This window comes from Megalobrama amblycephala, linkage group LG1 (genome assembly GCF_018812025.1).
Source record: "Megalobrama amblycephala isolate DHTTF-2021 linkage group LG1, ASM1881202v1, whole genome shotgun sequence".
In the NCBI taxonomy this organism is placed as follows: Eukaryota; Metazoa; Chordata; class Actinopteri; order Cypriniformes; family Xenocyprididae; genus Megalobrama; species Megalobrama amblycephala.
The window spans coordinates 31,390,202-31,417,711 of record NC_063044.1 but is presented as its reverse complement, the minus strand read 5'-3'; the positions used below and the strand labels follow the sequence as shown (position 1 = coordinate 31,417,711).

General features: G+C 40.8%; 2 protein-coding genes across 4 annotated transcripts in view; one reads left to right on the top strand and one right to left on the bottom strand.

Moving 5' to 3' along the window:
- The window catches only part of LOC125267707 (NACHT, LRR and PYD domains-containing protein 3-like), a 46,738-nt gene extending 26,747 nt beyond the window's left edge, over positions 1 to 19,991 (bottom strand). For 2 of the 3 annotated variants that reach the window (XM_048189601.1, XM_048189616.1), the window contains exons 1-4: positions 19,887 to 19,991; positions 14,583 to 15,213; positions 5,949 to 6,056; positions 27 to 1,961 (exon numbers count right to left, since the gene is read on the bottom strand). In XM_048189601.1, the coding sequence (XP_048045558.1) occupies positions 27 to 1,961; positions 5,949 to 6,056; positions 14,583 to 15,160 (2,621 nt within the window). In that variant the 5' untranslated portion in view covers positions 15,161 to 15,213; positions 19,887 to 19,991. The remainder of the gene's footprint in view (positions 1 to 26; positions 1,962 to 5,948; positions 6,057 to 14,582; positions 15,214 to 19,886) is intronic. The other variant, XM_048189609.1, reaches the window with a different exon arrangement.
- Positions 19,992 to 21,293: 1,302 nt separating this feature from the next.
- Positions 21,294 to 26,086, top strand: LOC125264789 (cell surface glycoprotein 1-like). Its single transcript, XM_048184554.1, has 3 exons — positions 21,294 to 21,686; positions 21,906 to 23,111; positions 25,415 to 26,086. The coding sequence occupies exons 1-3, from the start codon at positions 21,294 to 21,296 to the stop codon at positions 26,084 to 26,086; spliced, it is 2,271 nt and encodes a 756-aa protein (XP_048040511.1).
- Positions 26,087 to 27,510: the final 1,424 nt, after the last annotated feature.

Below are 27,510 nucleotides of genomic sequence, written 5' to 3'. Positions count from 1 at the left end.
TAATAATATTAGATCTTCACACTCACATGGCTTTTCTGCAGTTCCTCACAGCAGGTACCAGTCTCCATCTCCCCTCTTTTGATTCGATGTTATTCATAAAGTCGAGCTCATCCATCACCTCCTCTGACATCAGGATCATGTTTGCTAATGTTGAACATTGTGCAAGAGAAAGATTTTTTCTTTTTGTTTTAGAGTTTAAAAATTGATGCATTTCTTCAACAACAGAATTATTCTTCATCTCAATCAAGCAGTGTGACAGATTCATCCATCTTTCGGGGCTGACATTGTTTTTTTGACCTCGTTTGAGGTTGTGGATTATTTTCTTGATGCTCTCTGGGTTGTTCTCTGTGTGAATCAGCAGATCCTGTAAGACTCTCTGATTGGACTCCAGTGAGATGCCATGAAGGAATCGAAGGAAAAGATCCAGATGTCCAGTTTTACTCTTCAAGGCTTCATTCATTGTTTCCTTCAGAAACACATCTAGAGAAACTTTTTCACACTGAGTTCTGGACTTTCCTGTCAAGAACATTTTCAGAACTTCACCATTTTTGTGTAAATAGCAGAAAAACACATAAAGTGCTGCAAAAAACTCCTGAAAGCTCAGATGTACAAAGCTGTAAACCTTCCTGTGATAAATCACACATTCCTCCCTAAAGATCTCAGTGCAAATCCCAGAATACACTGAGGCGTCAGTGACGTTTATGCCGCTCTCTCTCAGGTCCTCCTCATAGAACATCACATTGCCCTTCATCAGCTGATTGAAAGCCAGTTCAGCAAGTTTCACAATCACGTCTCTGTTGGACTTCAGGAGATTCTCTGGATGTCTCTCTTCATACTTCTGGTTCCTCATATTTATTTGAATGAGGAGGAAGTGTATATACATTTCAGTCAGAGTTTGAGGGATTTCTGCACTCAGATCTTGTTTCAGGATGATTTGAAGCACAGTGGCTGAGATCCAGCAGAAGACGGGTATGTGGCACATGATGTGGAGGCTTCTTGCTCTTCTGATGTGTGAGATGATTCTGCTGGCTTGATGCTCTTCACTGATTCTCTTCCTGAAATATTCCTCCTTCTGAGGGTCATTGAATCCCTGAATTTCTGTCACACGGTTGATGTATTTAGAGGGGATCTGATTGGCTGCTGCTGGTCTGGTGGTGATCCAGATGAGAGCAGAGGGAAGCAGATCTCCTTTCAGGAGCTTTGACATCAACACACCCACTGATGAAGTCTCAGTCACACCAGAAACTTTCTCACCGTCTGAAAACTTCAGTGTAATTCTGCTTTCATCCAGACCATCAAAGATGAACACAACTGTACATTCATCATACATCTTTGAGTCCAGATCTTTAAGTTCAGGATGAAAGTCCAGCAGAAGTCTGTGAAGACTGTACTGGTGATCTTTAATCAAGTTCAGCTCTCTAAATGGAAGCACAAACATGAAATCTACATCCTGATTGGCTTTTCCCTCAGCCCAGTCCAGAATGAACTTCTGCACAGAGACGGTTTTTCCAATTCCAGCGATGCCTTTAGTAAGAACAGTCTTGATTTTGTCTTTCTTCTCTCTTCTCTTCTCCTCATATCCTGGTTCAGGTGAAGGATCAAAGATGTCATTGCAGTTGATTGGAGTGTCTTGGAGTGTCTTGTAACTTTTCTCCATCTGTAGCACCTCATGTTCTTCATTCACTCCTTCACTCTCTCCCTCTATGATGTACAGCTGTGTGTAAATCCTGTTCAGGAGGGTCTGATGCTCTTGTAGTTTAATTCCCTCAAATACGCTCTCATATCTGTTCTTCATGCTGGTTTTGTGCTGGTCTTTGACTCTCTGCAGATCTTCATGTACTGGTTGGTGAGATTTGAGCTGCAGGGCTGCTTCTGTGTCATGATGACTGATGTGTTTCTGACAGGAGGAGGATGTGTTGGTCTGATAGGGCACAAATCTGATCTGGTCAGCTCTCCCACCACTGAAAAGACGAACAGAGAGACAAAACAAACAGAAAAGTATGGAAGCTTGTTTCTGTCACTGAATAAAAAATTAAAAAGGTAACTGTTTTTTTTATCAATTTTTTAATAAATTCTGACTATTATTCTCACAATTGTGACTTATAAAGTCAGAATTATGAGATATAAAGTCAGAATTATGAGATATAAAGTCGGAATTGCGTGATATAAAATCTAAATTGCATGTTATAAAGTCAAAATGGTGAGATATAAACACGCAACTCTGAGGAAAATATTCACTCTTTTTCAACTGTGAGTTTATCTCACAATTCTCAGAATATTTTTTTATGAATATTTATAACAAAAGAAAGAACAGAGCCTCTGCTATAAAAAACAAGCTTTATTCTAGCTTCATGCATTCTTTTTTATCAACACTTGAATGTGGATAAGTTTCATTGAGAAAAGCAACATTTTGAACAAAAATCTGCGAAAATCAATTTAAAAAAACTACAACGTGTATAAGCAATGCTTTCATCACTTGTTTCTGCTCCTTTTTCCCCTGAGTTTTGATCTGGAGACTCAGTACTCTTTCAGAAGTGGTGTAATAGCTCTCACTACTGCATAACCGTGAAAACACGAAAAGCCATGAAATTCAGTCAATGGCGGGGAAATGGATAACATGTAATAAATCTATTGTGGCCAGCTGATTTCCTGACATACAGTTCCTCAATGTTCTGTTCCCCTCCAAGATTGCACATTTTGTATGATTCCCTAATCCAGTGTTTCCCAAACTTTTTAGCTTGGAGTACCCCCTGAAGGGATTACCATCCTCTTGCGTACCCCCTCTCTTCCACTTCGACTGCAGTCACACCTTTACCATTAAGGGACAATATTTGCCCCTAAATTGATTTTCCAGTGCATTTTTTTACCTTTATGAATAACTTTATATAATAAATAATGTTTTAAATAAAAAAATGTTCAATAGAGAAATATGCAATGAGGCAAAACTTTTAAATATTAAACTAAATCCGCCAGTAGGTGGCAGCAAGTCACTGTTTTTATGAGTGAATCATCGAGTCATTCATTCAGAAACAAAGCAAGTGGCTGTGAATGAATCATTGACTCTCACGATTCGTTCAAAGCCGCAGAATCCCCCCGGCTCTTAATGCACAGTGTTTCCTTCTGGAGCATCAGTGAATGTTTGAACCTTTTTTAATAGTTGTGTTTGAGTCCCTCAGTTGTCTTAAGTGTGAAATGATGGATCTCAAAATCATACAGTCACTGCTGGAAAGGGTTCAAATACGCAAAAGTTGCTGGAAAACTGAAGAATCTGCAGGAGCTGGAGGATTTTTCTGAAGAACAGAGCTCAGTTTAACTGCTCAGGACAAACAAGAGACTCATGAACAACCATCACAAAACAAAAAAGCAGATCATCCAGGTAACCACACACCGTATTAAACTTTTGAACAGGGTCATTTTAATGAATTCAGCTATTTTTTTGTCTTGAGACTATATATAAACATATTTTTTATAAAATATCTTACTCAGGACAGTACTAAATAAAAAAATAACGTGCATTTTGTATGATCTCTCTTATTTTGATAAAATTATTCACATTTTTACAGATTCTGCAAGGGGTTCCCAAATTTTCGCATGCCACTGTATATAATGTGCGCGGCCGGTGTGCGATACCTGTGAGTTTTCCGAGACATGACACTGCACGGCGCTGAGCTTCGCGTCCAGTGTGCGACCCCCTTTAGTCCTTGTCTGGTATCGTTTAAAGCCCTTTGAAGCTGCACTGAAACTGTCATTTTGACCTTCATCTGGATGCCATTGAAGTCCACTATATGGAGAAAAATCCTGGAATGTTTTCATCATAAACCTTCATTTCTTTTCGACCGAAGAAAGAAAGACATGAACATCTTGGATGACATGGGGGTGAGTAAATTATCAGGAAAAATTTGAAAGTGGACTAATCCTTTAAACGCCAGAGTGCGTACACACCTCACACACAGGATGCTGAACGCAGTTGGACATAGTGGTGTATTAGAGGTAAAATATGATATAAATACAGTTCAGTTTCTCACACAAACCAATCGTTTTGTTTCTTCGGACATCAATGTGTTGTCACGAGCCGTAGGGTTTAATTTGGATTTGTCTGTGCGTGTTTTTTTGACTCTTATAGATGAAGTTCCCATTGACACGCATTATACGACTGATAGACGGCAAGTCACCTACATCTTGGATGCCCTGGGGGTAAGCAGATAACATGTGGAGGAGGCTATACTTTGAATTGTTATAAAGGTAAGATATCTTTTGCTTGTTTGATTCAGTAAAACACATGCTCAGGTGCTTTCTGTAAGTTATGGATATCTTAAGGTTTGGATTTCATATGATTTATCGCCAGTTGTTTGCTTAAATTACCTAATATCACCAACTCTTTATCTGTTTTTTGTGAGAAAAATGCAGCAATTAATGTTACTTCTCTAATTCTTTCTGCACAAAGACTTACAGTGAAATATAACTGTGTGCTTAAAATAATTTCACATCAAAAACGATACCTATAACGATAACTATAAAAATAAAATATATCTAACTGTACGAGAATAGTGGAGTCCACACCACAACTAACTGCAACGACACAGAGGAATGATATTGATGCAGTCACATTCAGAGCGATTTTTTTTTCCCAGCTGATAATAAATCAAAACATGAACAGCCAAACATAATCCATCCGACTTCATATCACACACTGCAGTTATGTTCACTGAATGGAACTGCTGCACGAATTTAGAAAAAACAATGTTATTGTCCGTTGGTGTGGATGGTAATTTTGTTATTATTATAGTTTATAGTTCTTGGTTTGAATGAACATGCCTACTGGGTTAACATTTAAAATGTTGTGCTGTCCTGTTTTCTGAAGATAAAATCCACAACATGTTCAAGTTTAATCAAGTTCTAGAGTTTCCTGCTCTTTTTATAATGGCCGCAGTAATGGAGTGATTGTGTCCTCTCAACATTTTGTTCTGCAACGTTTCCATATGACTGTAGCGGTAGAAATTTGGGCAAACTCAAGCAGTTGCGTTTGTCAAAGGACAGAGAACTGCCAGATGGAAACATGAGACGGGAATCTTCTTTGTGAAACATGACAGTGCAGAGCCACAGATTACTTTACATTTTAATGCTGCTGGTTTCTTTGTGAATGTTGCATGTTATAAAACAGAAAAAGAATGTAATACTTTGTTCAGTAAGAAATACAACTCAGTTTCTTTGTAAACTAAAATTGTCATAATTCCATTTAATTCCATCCCTCTGAGAGATGATGTGGCTTCTTACACAGAATAAGGCTGTCATGTGTTTGTTTAATTAATCAAAGTGTTTCAGTCTTCTGTTTATTCAGCTACAGTGATAGTACGATGCCCAAAGGGATTTCCTGGAATGAGGCATGTGTTATCTTCTTCTGTGGCAGGGCATATCTGGAGTTTCTGCACAAGTGCGCCCTCTGGCTTTCAGATGGAGAAGCATTTACTACTGATCACAGAGCCGTACAGCTCTGACAAGCTGCGCATAAAATAATCGCAGCCTTTGCCAAATCACGTGCGGTTTAATTGCGATAAATCGTGGAGCCCTAATTCCATTACAGTTATACTAGGTCTTAATTTAAATTAGACCAAACTAAGAAAATTAATTAAACCTTAGTAAATTAATTGAACAATATAAGTTGGACCAACTTTAAAAAAAACAAAAAAAAAAAACAAAACAAAAAAAAACAGTAAAATGATTAAATTAAGACGCATCAACAAAATAAAATTCATTATTATATTCCTTATATATTAATTAAATTAAGTTGACTGATGAAAGAAGTTTATTACCTTTGACTTGATACAACTTGTTTTGAGATAATATAAATTATTTACTTTGAATTAAATAAATTACATTTTGTTTAAAAACGTTCCTAAATTAAATGAAGGGTAATGAACCAACATTTAAGTGCACATGAATATACTCACTCAGGGTCAAAGGGCACGGCTTCATTTCTGAGATCAACGGGATGATGAATGGGTCTGTTGCTCTTCACACATCTGGATACTGGAGATGCTGCTCTCTTTCTCTTCCTGCTGAAATAACAGAGATATATTTCAGATAATTTCTGAAGCAGTGTTGCCAGATTGGGGGGTTTTGAATTTGACTCTGCGGCAGAGATGTATAGTAACGAAGTAGAACTACTTCACTACTGTACTTAAGTACTAAAAGGCGGTATCTGTACTTTACTAGAGTATTATTTTTTTCTCCTACTTCCACTTTTACTTTAGTACATATTTTCGATGAGTTTAATACTTTTACTCCGATATTTTTTTATGTGCTGCATCGTTACTCGTTACAATTATAAAAATGTTGATGAAGCTGACGCATCAATGAGCGAATCAAGTGATTAAGAAGCTGCGCGTGCTCCCGTTCTGCCTTTTGATCAGCTAAAAAGATCAACCAAAGACGAACCAAAAACACTACCTTCCACCCCTTCAACTTCAAGTGATCGTGGCTGTGAGAGTGAGGAAGGAGACCAACCCTTGTCAGGGCGCATATACGAGCAGCGAGAGAGGGAGAGCGCGAGCGAGCGAGTCCCGGCCGCGCGCATTCACCGTCTTAAAACAACACGAGCGCTGTCTTGCTCTCAAATTGCTCTCTATTTGTTTACATAGTTAATGTGCACTGTGAAGTAACATATACAAACAATGAACAGCTGTATTTTTATTAACTAAGATTAACAAAGATTAATAAATACAGTAACAAATGTATTGATCATGGTTAGTTCATGTTGGTTATTAGTCTAATACATTAACTAATGTAATGTTAACAAATCAAACCATATTATAAAGTGTTACAAACAAATCATTTACTCAGAACACCTCTTGAAATGAGAATATAAGTGTGCTTACCCCATTTTTTTTTTTAGTAAGAGTTTAGCCTAGTTTAGACTGGAGTGAGGTGAAAACAGAAAAAAAGTGCAAAGCAAGCTGTTAATTTTATTCAATTGTATATGGTAGAACTATTAGTCAAAATAAACATTTTGGTAATGAAATCAAAGTGCTGACAACAAACAAAGCATCTCAACTTGTCTGCATCTCAAGTGGTCTTCACGCACTCAATACTTGTACTTTTACTTTCAGTACTTGAGTAGTAAATTTTAAAATAAACTACTTGCAATACTTAAGTACAAAAAATTTTGAATACTTTAGTACTTCTACTTAAGTGTGGTGCTTAAAGAGCACTTCAACTTTTACTCAAGTCACTTTTTTGATAGAGCACTTGTACTTTTACTCAAGTCTGGGTCTCTAGTACTTTATACATCTCTGCTCTGCGGATAAAAATTAGTTTGGGTGGGTGGACAAAATTTGGGCTGGTTTAGAGTCAGTTTGGCGGCATTCAAACATGTAAACTGTATAGGCTATTTGGTTAAAAAACAAAACCCAAGTGTGCATGTACTAGGGGTTGAACAACATCAGATTTTTTTGTAAAGTCGACATTTATGTGATGAAAGTTGAGACGAGACTTCACTGATGACGTCATTAATGAACAAATAGCCTGAACCTTGAGCTGACAGCTGAGACTCGAACGTGTTGCCTTGTGCACAGCTTTGGCACATGACACAGTGCTGCCCACAAGGTTATTGCTCCTACATAACAGCTCATTTTTATCAGTTCTTGTCTTTGGGTCATTATATTTCGCACAGATTTCTGCTCGTTCTAGCATATGTTTCTTAGTTACTAAGAAAAAATATGCTAGAACTATTCAGTTTCTAAGCTATTTTATTGATAAATCACTGAACAGTGTTGATAACACATTTCTGCACTAATGAATGAATCTGTGCGACTAGTCGATGCGACCCCTAGCATGTACTGCATCCAATCAGTCATCATGTTTTTTCAAGGGTATCGGCTAATTTCTTGATTGCCTTTTTGACAGTGTCATATTTGCTCATTCTCTTTAATGTATTTTTCTGAGGAACTTATCTAATTTATATAATTTTGTGATCATTATTTTGTTTAGGAGTAAAATATGGTACTTATAAACCTTGATTGACTCGAAAATATAATATTCTATAACATTATTTTGACAGTTAAAGCTTTGGGCGTTTTTTTGTTGGAGTGGGTGGGTTTTGGTGAGCCTTTGGGCTGGAAATCGTCCACCCAATCTGGCAACACGGTTCTGAAGCCAGAAAAATATACCAGTTTCTTAAGCTCCCTAGTTGTTATTAATGCAAAATAAGAGCTATGAACAAAGGGTTGATGTTGTATTGATGCAAAACAGTATTAAAAATAAAGTTTAACCCCTAATTCTGCAATTGCTCTCTGGAAGCCCATGTCTCTTCCTGACCTTTTTTTGCGAGCGAGCCAAAGTAGCCAGCAGACGGGCATTATGCAAATATGTTTCATGGTGACGTAGCTACATCATGCATTGGGGTGTAACAGATCCGTGATCCGTACAGACCAGGCCCCACAGTTCGATTGGGCCAGTGCTGTAGGGTGTGCGATATATTGTCTATGTCTATGATATCGTAATTGTTGATTTAATCTGAAATGATCGAGTATGTCCCTCACTTTACAAAAAAACAATCCATTGTGTGCACGCATGCACTACGTGACGTAGTTTAGTAGGTCAGACTAGTGTACAAGTATATTTAGAGTGCACGATTTAACTGTGAGATTTAAGGCCCCGATATACTTCAAACGAAATTGAAGAACGAACTGATGTGACGTCATTTCAAACAAAATCAGGCCAAAACTAAGTTTTGTGTTCTTTTTGGAAGTTCGAAACGGCTTGGCAAAGCGAACTTTCAGGAAAAGTTCGCTCCAGCTGCAAAACACCTTCGTACTACCACTGGTCCGTTACAATAACGTAATAGGAGGCGTGCGCTGAGGCTCCGCCTTCACTCACGTGGAATGCTTCTTTGATTCATTTTGTGTGTTTGAGTTCGTCAAGGTAAGATCTCCGCGGGTGAAAACATGAACACACTAGATAGCCGCTTTATAGTACAAAATGAAGTTGTGCTGTTTGATACTGTAAAGCTGCTTGATTTTAAGCAATCTATTGAATAAAAGGCTATACAAATAAATGTGACTGGGGTGTTAATTTGCAGAGCTCGTGCTAACATATCCATGTTGTTATGATCAGACACTTTTCTTATGCTTTCTATAAAAATGCTTGCTGTTTTCTCATTTTTGTTGTGTTTATTTTGTTACTGAGAGGAAAGGGCATGGCACATATTTACATATTCATCTAACCGTCGCTCTCAGTGGTGTGGGCGGCGTCAGATGTTCAATTACTGTATATCGCAGCTCACGCATTTCGAACTTCGTTTTATCCCTAAACGAAGAACGAAAAAGAACTTCGTTTGAAATATACCAGGGCCTTTAGTCTATTAAAATGTATTTAAAATGCCCTCAGAATTCAAAATAAAGGGTAAAATGCACTTGCATATCTTTTATATTTACAGTGGTATGCGAAAGTTTGGGAACCCCTTGCAGAATCTGTGAAAATGTGAAGAATTTTAACAAAATAAGAGAGATCATACAAAATGCATGTTATTTTTTATTTAGTACTGTCCTAAGTAAGATATTTTACATAAAATATGTTTACATATAATCCACAAGACAAAAAAGTAGCTTAATTTATTAAAATATCTCCGTTCAAAAGTTTGGGAACCCTTGATTCTTAATACTGTGTGTGGTTACCTGAATGATCTATGACTGTTTTTGTTTTGTTTTGTGATGGTTGTTCATGAGTCTCTTGTTTGTTCTGAGCACTTAAACTGAACTCTGTTCTTCAGAAAAATCCTCCAGGTCCTGCAGGTTCTTCAGTTTTTGAAGATTTTTTGCATATTTGAACCCTTTCCAGCAGTGACTGAATGATTTTGAGATCCGTCTTTTCTCACTGAGGACAACTGAGGGACTCAAAAACAACTATTAAAAAAGGTTCAAACATTCACTGATGCTCCAGAAGGAAACACTGTGCATTAAGAGTCGAGAGGTGAAAACTTTTAGAATTTGAAGATCAAGGTAAATTGTACTTAATTTGTCTTCCGGGAAACATGACAGTATCTTCTGTTGCTTCCGAAGGGAAGTACTAAATGAAAAAAATATATTTCAACAAAATAAGAAAAATTTGGACTTCTTCATCCTGTTCAAAAGTTGTCACCCCCCGGCTCTTAATGCATCGTGTTTCCTTCTGGAGCATCAGTGAATCAGCGGGTAAGAGCAAGTTCATTCCTATGGAAGTTGAGCCTTGCGCTCGCGCACATGTTAAGTGTGACGCTGAACTTTCATAGGAATGAATCCAAAAACACTCTGGTCGCTTGCTCTGCTCAAGTGGAGACACAGCCTGACTGAGCATGTTCTCAGGTTCCTTTCCATGTTTGAGGGTACTGTACACCCCAATGACTGGCATCAGCCCCAGCGACAGCATTTACCCCCTACGTCACTGGATGGCAATGTTTTGGATTAAAGATTATGAGGGCACATGAATGAAAAAAAATAATGAAGTGTACGGATAAATTATTGACAATAAATACTACAATATTCCATTAAAAAAATAAGAATAGTCAATTTTGATTTCATGCCGACTATAAGACACCAAATCCATCGCCTGTTTCATTTTATTTCACCAACGCAAATTGTTCCAAACAAAGTCCACAGTAGGGCTGGACAATAATTCAATATCAATATATATCGCGATATAATTTTTTTCGATAACGGTGATATGATTTTTAAACACATTTCCGGTATTTCGATATATACATTACAACATTTCTCACTGACTTGAGGCGCAGCCGAGCAGAACGCGATTGGCCATTGGCGTGATGACGTACACCACAGAGACACGCAGCCATCAGCCAGTGCTCAGCGTTAATATGGTTTGTTTAAAATAGCAACATGGAAAACAGACAGACAGAGTTCAGATAATGTATGTTTCAGTCGATGGATGCGCAAAACGTTACAACAACGATAATCAAAAAGCGTGGACAAAACAGTCACTCTTTGTAAACTGTTAACTGCGAGTGCCGTATGCTCTAATGTCCAGTAATTTACGCCGTAATCACCCGGGTGTTGATAGCGCGCGAGCGTATGTGAGACCTGAACAGCACACGATGCTATCCGTTTAAACTAAACTGATTTAAGCTTTGCTGATTTAAACCTTCAAGAACAACACGCGAAAGAGAACTCGCACGCGCTGTGAGAAGATTTGTGTGCGCTCATCCGAAGCGCGCACACGCTTATTTCAGTCAGCGCGCAAATACTGACTTCTCTTTCAAGTCTTGCGCTTCGGCGGACAAATTCATACAAAAATTAAGTCAGCATGCCCGTCTTGGCGAGTATCCTAGCAAACATAGTCGGCTATGTCTTAAGTGAACGTATAACAGTCGAGAAAGACATCGCATGTGTAACAGTATATGTAGCTACTGGATCGTGCATGTCTTAAAGGGAAAAAAACTATTCCTGCTGCCTGTTTTTAATGTTAAATCAAACAACAAATAACAAAGAAATCACTCACTGCTCTTGACTGAATAGTTTTTGTAACTTCAATAATGATTCATCTTTATTTATTTTATACAGTAAAGATAATATGCAGTGTTATTTTATATTTGATTACTTTATCCATTTTCTGTACCTGAAAACTACTGTTAGATACCTGAAAACCTGAAAAGCACTGTTTATTTTATTTGAATATTTGCTTTATTGTACTTATTTGTGATGTACTTATTTGCTTGTAGTTTGATCGTTTGTTCTTATTTTCTTTATTTTTATTTGACAGTAGTCTTATTTTTAGGGTCACGGTTTCGGTATGTGCACATACCGAACTGTACCAAAACTGTGACCCTAAAACCGTGATACAAACCGGACCATGAGCAATTTGAACCATAGTACCACAGTCAACCTAGTGTCATCAACACTCAACAATGTCCCTACCCCAGCAATGTGTTTTTGTTGTTTCTCACTGTTTTTTTCTGTTTTTACTGTTCACAATCTTTATCTTGGCTGAAGCACTTTTGTTTTAATCTATATTAAGGATAATAAAATCAGCCTACGTTATAGTTTAATGTTAAAGATATTAATATTACAAAAGTGAGTGAGTCTTATGTTTATTTTTTATGTTTGTATGAAGGCTAAATACAAATAAAAGCTGAACATACATTTATTTCTACTGTTTTTATATCTAAAATATTACATAGTTTTATAGGAAGAGATTTCATAGATTTGGCAAATTCATTTTTCAGACATTGTGGCCGTTCTTGGCAGTTTTTCTGAGGCTATTATATAGTTCATATCAATATCGGAATTATATCGTATCGACCGAAATTAAGAATTATATCGTGATATAAATTTTGGCCATATCGTCCAGCCCTAGTCCACAGCATTGTTTTGTCTCTTGAGTAACACTTCCTGAATGAATCAGTCATATGAATGAATCGGTTGAATCCCAATGACTCGCTTAAAAATGCATACCTCGGGTCTTTAGTGACCCGGGACATCATTCATTACCCTCCTCCTCGTTAATTTTTTTAAAGTTAGACATCAACCTTCTTGGTATTCCTCAATCAATTCGTTATAAAAATATAACAAGAAAAAAAATCATAAAATTGTAAAAGAATGCCTATTTTTGTATTCATTTTTTGTAAAAATTGTATAGGGTCGCTAACGACCCGAGGTGTGTATGAGTGTACGTATATTTTTTCTTCACAACAATAATCGAATCTTAGATGACGGAAAAAGTGCAATTCACCTTTATTCCAAAAGGTGGCAATGTCTGATACACAATGTTGAAGTAACGACTCGTTCAGACAGAAAACGAAATAATAAGAAAAACATGAAATGGCTCAGCGATTTACTGCAGAGCAAGTACTGAACGCCATCAAATATGACTGTAACTGTCACTGGATGGATCTGGTGAAGCTGTTAGCGATAGAAATATTGATTTTGAAGATGTTGAAAATTATATAGTTTTGAGAATACGTTTGAGATCGCGAATGGGCTCATATTCGGCTCATATTCTCATATTTGTTACTCTAATATCAGAGGAGTTTTATATTATTGCAACAGGTAGAGATCCTTTCGTGTTAGATATAGATTCAGGTCGATAAAGACCCGAATATGTAAGAATTATTGGCGAAACAGTCATGCATTTAAGGGTTAACAGTAATTCGCTGCCACCTACTGGTGGGTTTAATTTCACATGTAAAGTGTCTTCATTTTTAAAATAACAGTATTTAACGTTTTTATATTTTCAACATTTCAAAACATTATTATGCATCTGTAAATGCTCTTGACTGATTTATAGTTATATTATACATTAGATAATTTCTGTACCTGAAAATCTCCTGTTTAAACCACATGAAAAACTTGAAAAGCACCTTTTATTTCATGTATATGTTTGTTCTGTTGTATTTATTTGTGCCATTACTCAAATAATAATTTGATTATGTTACTATTTTATTACTTACTGTTTATTTGTCTAACAATATTTAAAATTGAACTTAAGTGAGTTAATCTAGTAGCTTTTGGTGTCATAACCCTATTTATTAAGTTTAAATGTCACAAAGAAAACAAAAACAATAACTAGGCTTATTTTATAGGCCCATTTTCTTTACTTTTACTTTATTATTTTTTTTGTTGTGGGCCCAGTGAAAATTTTGCCAGGGGAGGTAAAAATTAAAACCACAGAGCCAACCAGGCCAGTAGAATATATCCTATGCGTTGACCCCTGGCATTCAAGTGCAAGAAGGCACAAAACAGGACTCAATTCAGCACTAGTGCTTAGGGATGCACCAATATGAAAAATTTGCCAATACCAAAAACCAATAATTCTTCACATTTTAAAGCCGATAACCGGTCCAAATTTTGATATACTTTGAAAACCTGATTACAAAAACAAAAGGCCATGTCCCAAACACTTCAACATAATTCAATCACAATACAGTAGCCTTAACTTTTAAAATTTATTTTACACACCTATTGCCAACTTTCATATATATATATATATATATATATATATATATATATATATATATATATATATATATATATATATATATATATATATATATATATATAAAAACAGAACAAACATATACTTTCATATATATATAGATATATATGAAAGTATATTCAAAATGTCACCTATTCAAAATGAAAGCATAGCCAAAATAACCTTTTCATGAAGGAATTTGTCACAATACAGAAGCCAGCCATAACTTCCATTACATGTTGACTTTTAGTTTGCTTGAGCCCCAGTAAAATCTTGCTGTGCCTCAGTAAAATTTTCCTAATCTGGTAGATTCCAGTAAATATGTAAAATCAGGCCTTTTCTATTCATTGAATGTTATCATTTACATTATTTGAATTACTGTATATTATTTGAAAATATTCATACTAATTGTAATGCTAGCTGAAGCAAAAACTATTTTCACAGGTTCACAATGCAATTTTAAAAAGAAATCGGTAATTTTTAAATTGGTTTCTTTTTTTCTTCTTTTTCAGTTGTCTATTCAGAATCGTGGGAGAGACATGATCTTTATTTTAAACAAAAAAATTATGATTCTAAATTTATCCAGAATTGTGTAGCTCTAGCAGATAGTTAATGATACTCACACAAAGTCAGAGGTCACAGCAGCTCCATCACTGAATTTAGGTGGTTCAAATCCACAGCTGAATCCTGAAGATGGTCCATTACTGAGACCAGGGGGCTGATGCATGGAGTTGTTACTCTTCATGGACACACAGCTGAATCCTGAAGATGGTTCATCACTGAACACAGGGGGCTGATGCATGGAGTTATTACTCTTCATGGACACACAGCTGAATCCTGAAGATGGTCCATCACTGAACACAGGGGGCTGATGCATGGAGTTGTTACTCTTCATGGACACACAGCTGAATCCTGAAGATGGTTCATCACTGAACACAGGGGGCTGATGCATGGAGTTATTACTCTTCATGGACACACAGCTGAATCCTGAAGATGGTTCATCACTGAACACAGGGGGCTGATGCATGGAGTTGTTACTCTTCATGGACACACAGCTGAATCCTGAAGATGGTCCATCACTGAACACAGGGGGCTGATGCATGGAGTTGTTACTCTTCATAGACACATAACTGAATCCTGGAGATGCTGCTCTGTGAGTGTGAACAGGCGCCTCCTCCTCTCTCTCTTCATTCACACTCATTTTACAGGCAGGATTTTGCTTTTCTTCCTGCTAGATGACATTTGATTTCATGCCTGTATGTGGCAATAAAATAAAGAAATAATAAAAAAATAAAAACAAGAATGATACACTGAATTTTGACAATTTGATTAAAATCAAACTTTTTAGATTATTCTACTGAGTGGGTACATTAGCCAAAGTTATGAGAACGTTTCCTGTTATCTGAGTCACAGTGATTTGAACTACTTAACTTTTATTGAATTTCACCATTTTTAATTGAAAAATATGCTATAATTTACATGATTCATGTCATTCATAACTGAATGAAATGAGACAAGAAACTTTTTTACATTTTTGACATATTGGACATTAGTGGTTATTAAGTCACGGATCGGATCATTTTTCGGATCACCACAAAAAAAAAAAAATAATAATTGGCGTAACTTAACTTTGCATTTATTACTTAGCCCACTTTAACTACTCTGATACCACAGCAGAAACTACAAGCCTAACTAATAAATTATTAAAGACAAGTGAATAGACTGTAAAAAAGAACAAATACTGTACACAAATTAAAAGCATACATAAATACAACATAAAGTTACAAATAAATAGGTCTAACTGTAGTATTAATTTTCATGTACAGAAATGTAATAATTAAATGTAAAATGACACTGTTCACTGTATAAATTTAATATAGATTAATCTTTGTTAAAGCTGTGTTTTGTTGTTTGATTTACAACAGCAGGAATTTATAGGTCACTTTAAGAGTAAGACCCCATGCACGCACATGTCAGTAATCGACCCTTATGACTGGTTTTGTAGTCCAGGGTCACATATAACAAACAAACAAAAAATAAATACATTAAAAAATATATATTGTTATTTGTTTATTTATCAATATAAAATATTAAGAAAGCAAAAGGCACTAAACAAGACCAATAACTTTGATTTATTAACCCATTAAACACAGTATAATTGTCAGTAATGACATGTTATTACTGACATTCTTTTCAGGTGACTACGGAGCCCCTAAAGTGACATTATGGTGGAAAAGATATGAGATGGGAGGAAAAATATTTTTCCAAGCTTTTGCGTTCCCTCAAGAAACTTGTTTTGTGTTCTCTTGCAAAGATATTTTTGTGCACTCGCAAACTTTGCGTTCTCTTGCAAAACCTGTTGTGAGTTCACACATGATCTCTTACCGGTAATTTGAGGAATCCTTTTATTTTTAGTATTTAAAAATGTTTGTGTGTTGCTGTGCGTCCCTGTGTGTGTAATAATCAGAGTGTACACGTGTTGTGCACCTGCGCACGTTACTAACGCGCTCTTTAAATAACAAAACATTAACAAAACAAATTGTTGGTCAATGGCGCAATTAGTAGCAATGTACTAAAAGTGCATCTGAACACACCTCATTTTCAGAAAAGCACATCCATGAGTGAACAGATGGTGCGAGTGCATTTGCCATTTAAACAACGTTGTGCGGGACGTGAAAATGATAACTGCGTCGGGCTGAAACTAGCAGAAATCTCTTGCACCGGGTGTATGATAGGGCTCTATGGCTGCATCTGAAAACTGGAAAATGCTGCCTTTGGAGGACACATTTTAAGGTAGAAAGACATCAAGGCACATCTGAATCCAATGTTAGCTCTACTCTGTGTTTCCTGAAATACCACAGATGTGTCCTACGCTGCCTTTGTTATCCCACAATCCTGTGCATCCCATTCTGTGACAGCTGAGCAAAGATGGTGTGTGAAAGTTGTGTTTGCTGTTCAGTTTGTGTGTAAATGTACATTTTGACCAAAGTTTTCTACTTTTGATGTCATCTCTAGCGAGAAATGAATACTGTAGTAATTAAATATTTGTTCGGTTCTCACCAAAGCTTGTGCTATTTGGCTGTAGATCATTAAACTGTCTGAAATCAGTTTCATGAGGTGTCTTCATGCACAAATGCTGCATTAAAAGTCAATGCCTGATGAAGGTAGCGAGGCAACAAGTCAGCTGACTAAGTTTTCAGAAGCAGCCTATATGTCAGTCAGATGCACCTGAAAGTTGCGTTCGTTACTATAGCAACAGCACATTAAGGGCTCGCTAGCACGTCAGCTTACCATAGCATCAAAACACGACAATTTATGAGACCAATACCATGTTTTTGATCCAAACTCACATCAGTCGAGTGTTTGATATAACTGATGTGGCTTATTCTCATAAAATTTACAAATGCTAGAACAAAAGGTCAAAAATTTACATTTCTAATGTAGGCTACAGTATGTCAAGATTAAAAAAAAAAAGAAGACTTATTGCTAAAAACATATGTGGTGAAATTCCGTTCATGGATATCTCCACCTGTGAGGAGTATTAATTGAGCGGTGTGTATATATAAAGGGCATCCCCAGGCTAGCGTGATATCGCATCATTATTGCGTCATTGTTGCGTCTGGGTTTCCAGAAGTCTGCTGCTCTATCCGAGCTGGTGTCTGTTCGTGGGTACTTTATCACTGCTTAAGAGGGTTGGCTCCCCTGCGTTACTGCTATAGAGTTCCTGTTTAAAAAGAGATCGCTTGAATGTACAACACAGAGTGCTGTGAGGAACTGCTGCTCTCCTGCTAGTGAACTTTATAAGGAATAGGTTTGCCGGATATCTGACCGGAAGTCCAGCGTGTTGGTCTATAAATTGGGTGAAGTCTATCGCTGCATGGCCTAGTCTCAACGCTGCTGTTTTGTTTTGTTTTTTATTATTATTATTTTTGATTTTGTGTTTGTTATTTTTGATTTGCTTCTTGTTGTTTGTTATTCTATGTTGCCATGGTGTGTTTGATTTATTCAGTTTAATTGTTTAGTTACATTGTTTTCTTTTTTGGTTTGTTAATATTCTTGTATTTGTACGTTTTTTTGCTCTTTGTTTAGTGTTATTGTTTTTTTTCTGTTATATATATATATATATATATATATATATATATATATATATATATATATATATATATATATATATATATATATATATATATATATTTTTGAACCCTTAGAATAATGTGATTTATTTTTGTTTTCCTTTTGTAAACATCAGTTAAATCTTCTGTCTGTTGTGTTGTGTTTGTTTATTGTGGTGAGATTCATAACCAGTACTGCTCTGCCTTTGTATTTTGATTTGTTACTAACTTGTTTTTTGCTTTTTTCATTTTTTAGGAGCCGGGGTGACCCGAAGTGGACAGGCTGGCTATTCTTGGAGGGTGGAAACTCTCATTTCCTAAAAGCGTGTGGTGTGGGTTTCCTTGCTGTGGATTTCACTGGAGAGTGTGTGTGCTTGTGAGATTTTGTGCACGGGGGGAAACTCAAGGTGGGCTGTTTTGAAGCCCACTGCTTAGCCTGCCCTACTCTTGGCGTATGTGATTCATTTGTTCTAAATATTAGCAGTCTGGTGTGGTTGGCATCAGCATTGTATTATCATATGGTCCTGTGATTTGTTTTTAAAACTATTTATCATGATTCAATTAAGTGTTTTTTGTACATATCTACATCTCATTGTCTGGTGATTGTGGGAGGAAAATCTAACTTGTGTATTTGATATTTCCCCGGCTGATTAAGGTTGGGGTGGCGTAGTCATTATTTTGTATATATCTGGATATGAGAGTGCCCTTCATGTGCCACACATAGAAAGGAGTAAATTTATAAATTAACATAAACCAAAAACTAGTGCTTTAAAATATACTAATTAATTAATGATACCTCATTTAGAAGTAATATGTGTTACATGAGCAAATGGTAATGTACCAAAATCATAACATTTTGCCCCACCACTTTTAAAGTTGTGTTACTACCCTTGCTGTACTGTCCCAAATTCAGTTCACACATCACTGCTCTCCTGCTGGTTATACAAGCTTACAACACTTAGTTTGAATAAATGTGCTTTTTGAATATTGTTTATTCTAATAACAGTGAAGTTTATACTAACGTGCTGTAGTATAACCAAGCAGGAGAGCAGTGCTGTGTGAACTGGTGACACTACAGTGTGTAACATTGAAGAACATTGAATATTTTTCGGGTTTTTCACTCCAGTCGGTCCCTTCAGCCGCCTGCGCAGAGATCAATGTATTTTGTCCAGTGCGGAGAAAGGCCCTTTTTGGGGGGCAGAGAGGAAAATTAGGTTTTAGCTCGTTGTCTACGTTACTACGCTTAAAAGGGGTGTTATTTGTGTTTTAACAAGGTTTAGCTTGTTACTGATCCGGGAAATTCGAATCTGTGAATAGGCCTATGTTGCCAACTTTACCGAACTTATCCACTTCCGGTGTCTTTCACTCTTCGTTATGTCAACTCTAAGCACACATATTTCTTTATACTCATTTCCAAGTTCAAAATAAATCTCTATGAACCGCTCCATTGTTAATGTACGGAGATGTCTGAAGATGTCTGAACCACTGCCAGTGGGACAGTAAACAGGAAGTGTTTCTCGTGGCAAGTGGAAGTTTCTCGGGAGGACGCAAAAACGAACATTTTTCTCCCTTCTAATATTATTTTTCCACCACTATATCCCTTTAGGGACTCCGCAGGTAACCGCACAGTAAGCTACAATCAGGAATACAATCTGTGTAAATTCACGAGTGTTACAGTTTCCACTAGCTGTGAATTAACGATCAGCTTTAGCGTGTTTGTTCGACGTTTAGACGCAAATGCTCAATGTGATATTACACTCATTTTATTGATAATGCTATTGATATTACAGCCATGAAACGTTTTAACAAACTTACCGTGACATTAAGCCATTTCTGATCTTGAATTCTCTGAAATGGCGTCTCGTCTGTCGACTGCTTTCAGTTTTATTTCACTATAGTCTTCTTTATGTTTTATGGCGGTTTGCAAACCAGCTTAAATGGTGCATTTACCGCCACCAACTGGACAGGAGTGTGAAATGTAGACTATATTCTGTTGACCAATCCTGTTTCCCTTAAATTTCACATTAAAATATTATAAACCCTTGACTCCTTTTGTGCTTTATGAAATATACTTATTACTGACAGGTCATTGACACGGCTGATCTTTAAACTGAACTCTTTCTCTGTCATTGAACAGTCAGGGCTGGGTTTCCCAATAACGATGTATCTTAGCTCTTAAGATCTCTTTCTACGTGCGAGGTTATGAACGCTCGCTGCAATTCCACGTGCGTTTAAAATGCCCTTAACATGAACGCGTTGCTAAGAGTGCTAAGAGTCACTGTCCGCTTCTCAAGTGCTGAATATTACCTTATAGAACCATATCCTTTAACGTTTAACCTAATAATCGTCACCTTATGTGGATTAGAATAAATAAATAAAGATACCTTTCAAAAAGATTAAATTAATGTTCTACTGGAGGAGGCAGAGCTAAACAAAGATGTAATTTTCAGACAATTTCATATAAAAATTTTGTATATATACAGTCAAACTACAATTCATTCAGACACCTTGAACATTTCATTTATTATTACAGATTATGCAGTTTTTATTTGAAATTGTAATAAAATATGACAAGATGCAAAACATGGTCAGGTCAAAGTGTCTGAATCATTTTTGAATAATGTCCTATATATATATATATATATATATATATATATATATATATATATATATATACTATTAATATAATACACTATTAATTTATGGGAGGATAGCAAAATAAAGTATGTGTGTGTGTGTGTGTGTGTGTGTGTGTGTGTGTCACGATATCCAGTTGGAGTACCCTGGTTGGCCACCAGAGGGCACTCCAGCATGGACTACGTCACCAGTTTTCACTTCATTTCCCATAATTCACCCCTTGGACTTATCAGCCTCATGTCATTGCACTCAGGTGTTTTGTGTTTGCTCATTAGTTCTGTCTATTTAGTTTCAGTGTTTTTTGCCTGTGTTTGTGGTTTGTTGTTTACTGTTTCGTGCACTTTGTTTCTGGTTTCTGTTTTTGTGGACTGTTTAATCCCTGGACTTACATCATTAAACTGCACGTGGATCTTATCGTTTCGTGTCTGTGCATTCCGTGACAGAACGAACCACCAATTAAGATCCAGCAGCATGAGGACTATTTTGTCAGGCACATGCAGGGAGCGTGTGGCTCTGCTTGGGGCAGTGATGGCGTTACGCCAGGAGGGAGAAGAGGTAGGATGCTTTGCCAAGGTCTTTTGGACGATGCCGGTGGGGCTGAGGTACAACGATGCGGCGCTGAAGGATATCTTTAATGGCTGCATTGACGATCCTCTACCTCGGTGTGAGATGGAGGGGCTACAGGACTTGGATTTCTGGAGATTTGCCGCCTATCTTCGCCACCGGGTAGATTGGGCCTCACCAAGTCAACCAGGCAGTGTGCATGCTCCTGACCATGAATCCGTCTCTAAAGTCACCGGGGAGGTGGGCACTGAGCCTCAGCTTCACCCCGGTAAAGCGAGGAGGAGGAGAAGGAAGGTTTCCTTCGGACGTCAGGGCCCGGAGCCCGCTCCAGTCAGTGAGTCCACTCCAGAGCCCGCTTTAGTCAGTAAGTCCAGTCCAGAGCCCACTTCAGCCAGCGAGTCCACTCCAGAGCTCGTTCTAGCCAGTGAGTCCGCTCCAGAGCCCGCTCCAGCCAGTGAGTCCGCTCCAGAGCCCGCTCCAGCCAGTGAGTCCGCTCCAGAGCCCGCTCCAGCCAGTGAGTCCGCTCCAGAGCCCGCTCCAGCCAGCGAGTCCGCTCCAGAGCCCGCTCCAGCCAGCGAGTCCGCTCCAGAGCCCGCTCCAGCCAGCGAGTCCGCTCCAGAGCCCGCTCCAGCCAGTGAGTCCGCTCCAGAGCCCGCTCCAGCCAGTGAGTCCGCTCCAGAGCCCGCTCCAGCCAGTGAGTCCGCTCCAGAGCCCGCTCCAGCCAGTGAGTCCGCTCCAGAGCCCGCTCCAGAGCCCGCTCCAGAGCCCGCTCCAGAGCCCGCTCCAGAGCCCGCTCCAGAGCCCGCTCCAGCCAGTGAGTCCGCTCCAGCCAGTGAGTCCGCTCCAGAGCCCGCTCCAGCCAGTGAGTCCGCTCCAGAGCCCGCTCCAGCCAGTGAGTCCGCTCCAGAGCCCGCTCCAGCCAGTGAGTCCGCTCCAGAGCCCGCTCCAGCCAGTGAGTCCGCTCCAGAGCCCGCTCCAGCCAGTGAGTCCGCTCCAGAGCCCGCTCCAGAGCCCGCTCCAGAGCCCGCTCCAGAGCCCGCTCCAGAGCCCGCTCCAGCCAGTGAGTCCGCTCCAGCCAGTGAGTCCGCTCCAGAGCCCGCTCCAGCCAGTGAGTCCGCTCCAGAGCCCGCTCCAGCCAGTGAGTCCGCTCCAGAGCCCGCTCCAGCCAGTGAGTCCGCTCCAGAGCCCGCTCCAGCCAGTGAGCCCGCTCCAGAGCCCGCTCCAGCCAGTGAGCCCGCTCCAGAGCCCGCTCCAGCCAGTGAGCCCGCTCCAGAGCCCGCTCCAGCCAGTGAGCCCGCTCCAGAGCCCGCTCCAGCCAGTGAGCCCGCTCCAGAGCCCGCTCCAGCCAGTGAGCCCGCTCCAGAGCCCGCTCCAGCCAGTGAGCCCGCTCCAGAGCCCGCTCCAGAGCCCGCTCCAGAGCCCGCTCCAGAGCCCGCTCCAGCCAGTGAGTCCGCTCCAGAGCCCGCTCCAGCCAGTGAGTCCGCTCCAGAGCCCGCTCCAGCCAGTGAGTCCGCTCCAGAGCCCGCTCCAGCCAGTGAGTCCGCTCCAGAGCCCGCTCCAGAGCCCGCTCCAGAGCCCGCTCCAGAGCCCGCTCCAGAGCCCGCTCCAGAGCCCGCTCCAGAGCCCGCTCCAGCCAGTGAGCCCGCTCCAGAGCCCGCTCCAGCCAGTGAGCCCGCTCCAGAGCCCGCTCCAGCCAGTGAGCCCGCTCCAGAGCCCGCTCCAGCCAGTGAGCCCGCTCCAGAGCCCGCTCCAGAGCCCGCTCCAGAGCCCGCTCCAGAGCCCGCTCCAGCCAGTGAGTCCGCTCCAGAGCCCGCTCCAGCCAGTGAGTCCGCTCCAGAGCCCGCTCCAGCCAGTGAGTCCGCTCCAGCCAGTGAGTCCGCTCCAGAGCCCGCTCTAGCCAGTGAGTCCGCTCCAGAGCCCGCTCCAGCCAGTGAGTCCGCTCCAGAGCCCGCTCCAGCCAGTGAGTCCGCTCCAGAGCCCGCTGCCATCCCGGAGCAGCCCGCTCTCCCTGACACGGCCACGGAGGCCGTCCCGGAGCAGCCCGCTCTCCCTGACACGGCCACGGAGGCCGTCCCGGAGCAGCCCGCTCTCCCTGACACGGCCACGGAGGCCGTCCCGGAGCTGCCCGCTCTCCCTGACACGGCCACGGAGGCCGTACCGGAGCTGCCCGCTCTCCCTGACACGGCCACGGAGGCCGTCACGGAGCTGCCCGCTCTCCCTGACACGGCCACGGAGGCCGTCACGGAGCTGCCCGCTCTCCCTGACACGGCCACGGAGCGCCCTTGGTCAGCCCTGCCACCGCTGCCATCCAAGCCTTCTGCCCTGCCGCCGCCACTGAAGCGCCTTGCCCTGCCGACGCCACCTGAGCAGTCTGAGTCTGCTGTCGTTCCTGAGCAGCCCGAGGCCGCTGCTGTCCCAGAGCTGCTCGCTCTTTTCGATATGGCCACGGAGCACCCTCGATCGGTCTTGCCATCGCTGCCCAGATCTTCTGCTCTGCCGCCGCCATCCAGGCCTTATGTTCTGCTGCTACTGCCCAGGCCGTCTGAACCGTTGAAATTTGCTTGGTCAGTTCCTCCAGCGCCGCCCTGGCAAACAGCTGGGACTTCAGACCTGCCAGTGCCCGCCTGGTTGGTTCCTCCAGCACCGCCCTGGCCTTCGGGGGAGCACGCTGGATCTGGCCCGCCATCCCTCCCCCTGATCCTCCTCCTATCCACCTCCCTCCTGAGTTTTGTTTTGTTTGGTTAAGTGGAGCGTCTGGTATCCGCTCCGTAGGGAGGGGGTAATGTCACGATATCCAGTTGGAGTACCCTGGTTGGCCACCAGAGGGCACTCCAGCACGGACTACGTCACCAGTTTTCACTTCATTTCCCATAATTCACCCCTTGGACTTATCAGCCTCATGTCATTGCACTCAGGTGTTTTGTGTTTGCTCATTAGTTCTGTCTATTTAGTTTCAGTGTTTTTTGCCTGTGTTTGTGGTTCGTTGTTTACTGTTTCGTGCACTTTGTTTCTGGTTTCTGTTTTTGTGGACTGTTTATTCCCTGGACTTACATCATTAAACTGCACGTGGATCTTATCATTTCGTGTCTGTGCATTCCGTAACCGTGTGTGTGTGTGTGAAACCAATTAAACTGTGTTTGCTGACCCACCCAAGGCCTAAGGCCCTATGAAATACTATAGGAATTCTTATGAGTTTTTCCCAGTGTTTCTGAATTGACTGACTTTTTTTCAACCATAAACTAAATTTTAAAACGTATGCAAGTTTAGATATTAATAAGCCTATATAAAGGGTATATATTAAAGAGTGACAGTAGCGCAAATTATGTACTTCATCTAGCCAATTTCTATAGGTGCACAGACAATTTTATTGCAGACATGTTTTATCAGCACTATTTATGAAATCATGTGTATTTTTATTTTTTATTTTCTTCCCTTTTCATTTCATATTAAACAACAAAAGAGTATTTAAGAGGAATACAGTCAGAACCTAGCTATGTTATACACATTGCACTTGAATAAAGGTGTCCTGTAGGTGACCTCATAACTCTGTCTTCTTACGATGCACTTAGGGCTTTACGATTACTCCAGAGCACTCGTAGATCCACGATCATTTTCAAGTGCTACTTAAGTTACGATGCTTTTGGGAAACAAACCATAATATTAAGAATAGTTGTATGATCGTTTTTACGATCAACTTAGGCTTATGATGCTTTTGGGAAACGCAGCCCAGGTGAGTTCAGCAAAAAACATCAAGCCCCGCCCCAAACTGGACTGAACGTGATGACACTGGGCTACGTGCTCATACGTACTCGCTACTGCATCTGCACTAGCCTAGAGACAAGAAGTGCCACTTAAAAATTAAATAAAGAAATTAAAACTTTTAGTACATTTCAGGAGTACATATAAATGAATTTCACTGTTTTAACTAACAGTTTAAAGATGTTGGTAAATTAGGGACCCTAAGCTTTAATATCAACTTAACTATCAACTTCGCCAAACATAAACTCATTACAGTATGGCCGGACGATGCTACCTCAACACTACAGCTTTCAGTGCACAGACTGGAACATGTTTAAAGAGGCAGCCACCTACACACAGACTTACATGAGTATACTGAAACAGTGAGTGCCTACATCAAAAAGTGCATTGATGAAGTGACAGTCACCAAGACCATCACCACACGTGCCAACCAGAAGCTGTGGATGACAGCAGAGGTTCGTGGGCTGCTCAAGACCAGAGATGAAGCATTCAGATCAGGAGATAAAGCAACCCTTAAAACAGCAAGAGCCAATCTGTCCTGTGGCATCAAGAATACGAGACAGTCATTTGCACAAAAAATCAATAATCACTTCACAGACAGCAGAGACACACGGAGCCTGTGGCAAGCCATTCAGACCATCACTGACTACAAGCCCCCGCCACAGGCCTGTGATGACGACACAAATCATTCAGATGCACACAATCAGCTCTATTCACGGTTTGAAATGCAGAATGACACACCTGCACAAAAACTGCCCACACCTCACACCAACCAGGTGCTCTGTCTGTCTCCAGCCGAAATAAGGAATACCCTATCTATGATTAACCCACGCAAGGCTGTGGGTCCTGACAACATACCTGGCCGTGTACTGAGAGATTGTGCTGCAGAGCTGACAGATGTCCTAACAGATATCTTCAACACCTCAATGAATCAGGCAATCATCCCCACATGTCTCAAGTCCACAACTATCATACCGGTACCAAAGAAATCACCTGTGTCCTGTCTAAATGACTACCGTCCCTTAGCACTGACTCCAATCATGATAAGAGATTAGTCATACACCACATAAAAACCAGCCTCCCCAACACACTTGATCCGCTCCAGTTTGCATACCGTCCAAACCGCTCTACGGACGATGCAATTTCCTCCACCCTCCACGTGGCTCTTACCCACTTAGAACAGAAGGACACTTATGTAAGAATGCTGTTCATCGACTTCAGCTCAGCATTCAACACAATAATCCCTCAGCAGCTTATCAATAAATTAAACTTGAGCCTCAACTCATCCCTCTGTAATTGGATCCTGGACCTTTTAACTGGAAGACCTCAGTCAGTCCGTGTCGGCCACAACACCTCGAGCACTACCACACTGGGCACAGATGCCCCACAAGGCTGTGTGCTCAACCCGCTGCTCTTCATGCTGCTGATCCACGACTGCAATGCCAAGTTCAGATCCAACCACATCATCAAGTTCACTGATGACACAACAGAAGTAGGTCTCAACAGCAACAACGATGAAACGCACTACAGAGAGGAAGTGGCACAGCTGGTGGTATGGTGTGGCCTAACAACCCTCAGTGTGGGAAAGACAAAAGAGGCTGTGATGGACTTCGGGAGAAACTCCGTTGATCACCCCCCACTGACCATCGACAGCTCGACTGTGGAGAGAGTCAGCAGCACTAAATTCTTGGGGGTACACATCAAAGAGGATCTCACCTGGACCAACAACACCACGTCACTCTCCAAGAAGGCACAACAGAGCCTACACTCTCTCCACCGGCTGAAAAGAGCAAGTTTCCCTCCACTCATCCTCACCACATTCTGCAGGGGAGCCACTGAGAAGGGGAACCTGCTGACCAGCTGCATCACTGTCTGGTATGGGAACTGTAGTGCAGCAGACCGCAAGACCCTCCAGCAGACAGTGAACAGCTGCAAAGGTCATCAGTGCCCCTCTTCCCTCCATCCTGGACATTTTCTGCACACGATGCTCCAGCAAAGTCACCAGCATCATGAAGGACCCCACCCATCCCTCCCACACTCTCTTCCAGCTCCTACCATCAGGAAGACGGTACCGGAGCATCAAAGCCGCTCCGCCAGACTGCTCAACAGCTTTTTCCCCCAAGCTGGAGGTAGGGTTGTGTTTCCCATACACAACCCTACCTCCTGAAACACGGACTATCTCACCTCCCCCCAAACACTCCCCAACCTTACCACATCACACGAAAAAACTGTCTGAAACTTTTTGTGCAATTCTGAGAGTGCTACACACAGGTGAGTGGGCCTGTTCAACACACTCTCCTCTGTGCACCTGACACTTTTTACACACACTGTTGTGTACATAATCTTGCACTGTTCCCCAGACAGCTGCTTGACTTGCAATATCTTCTCTTTGCACATGTACAGTATTTATATGAAAGCATTTGTATATTTGTATGTATAGTAACTCTTTATATTATAGTATATGTATAGTCAGACTCTC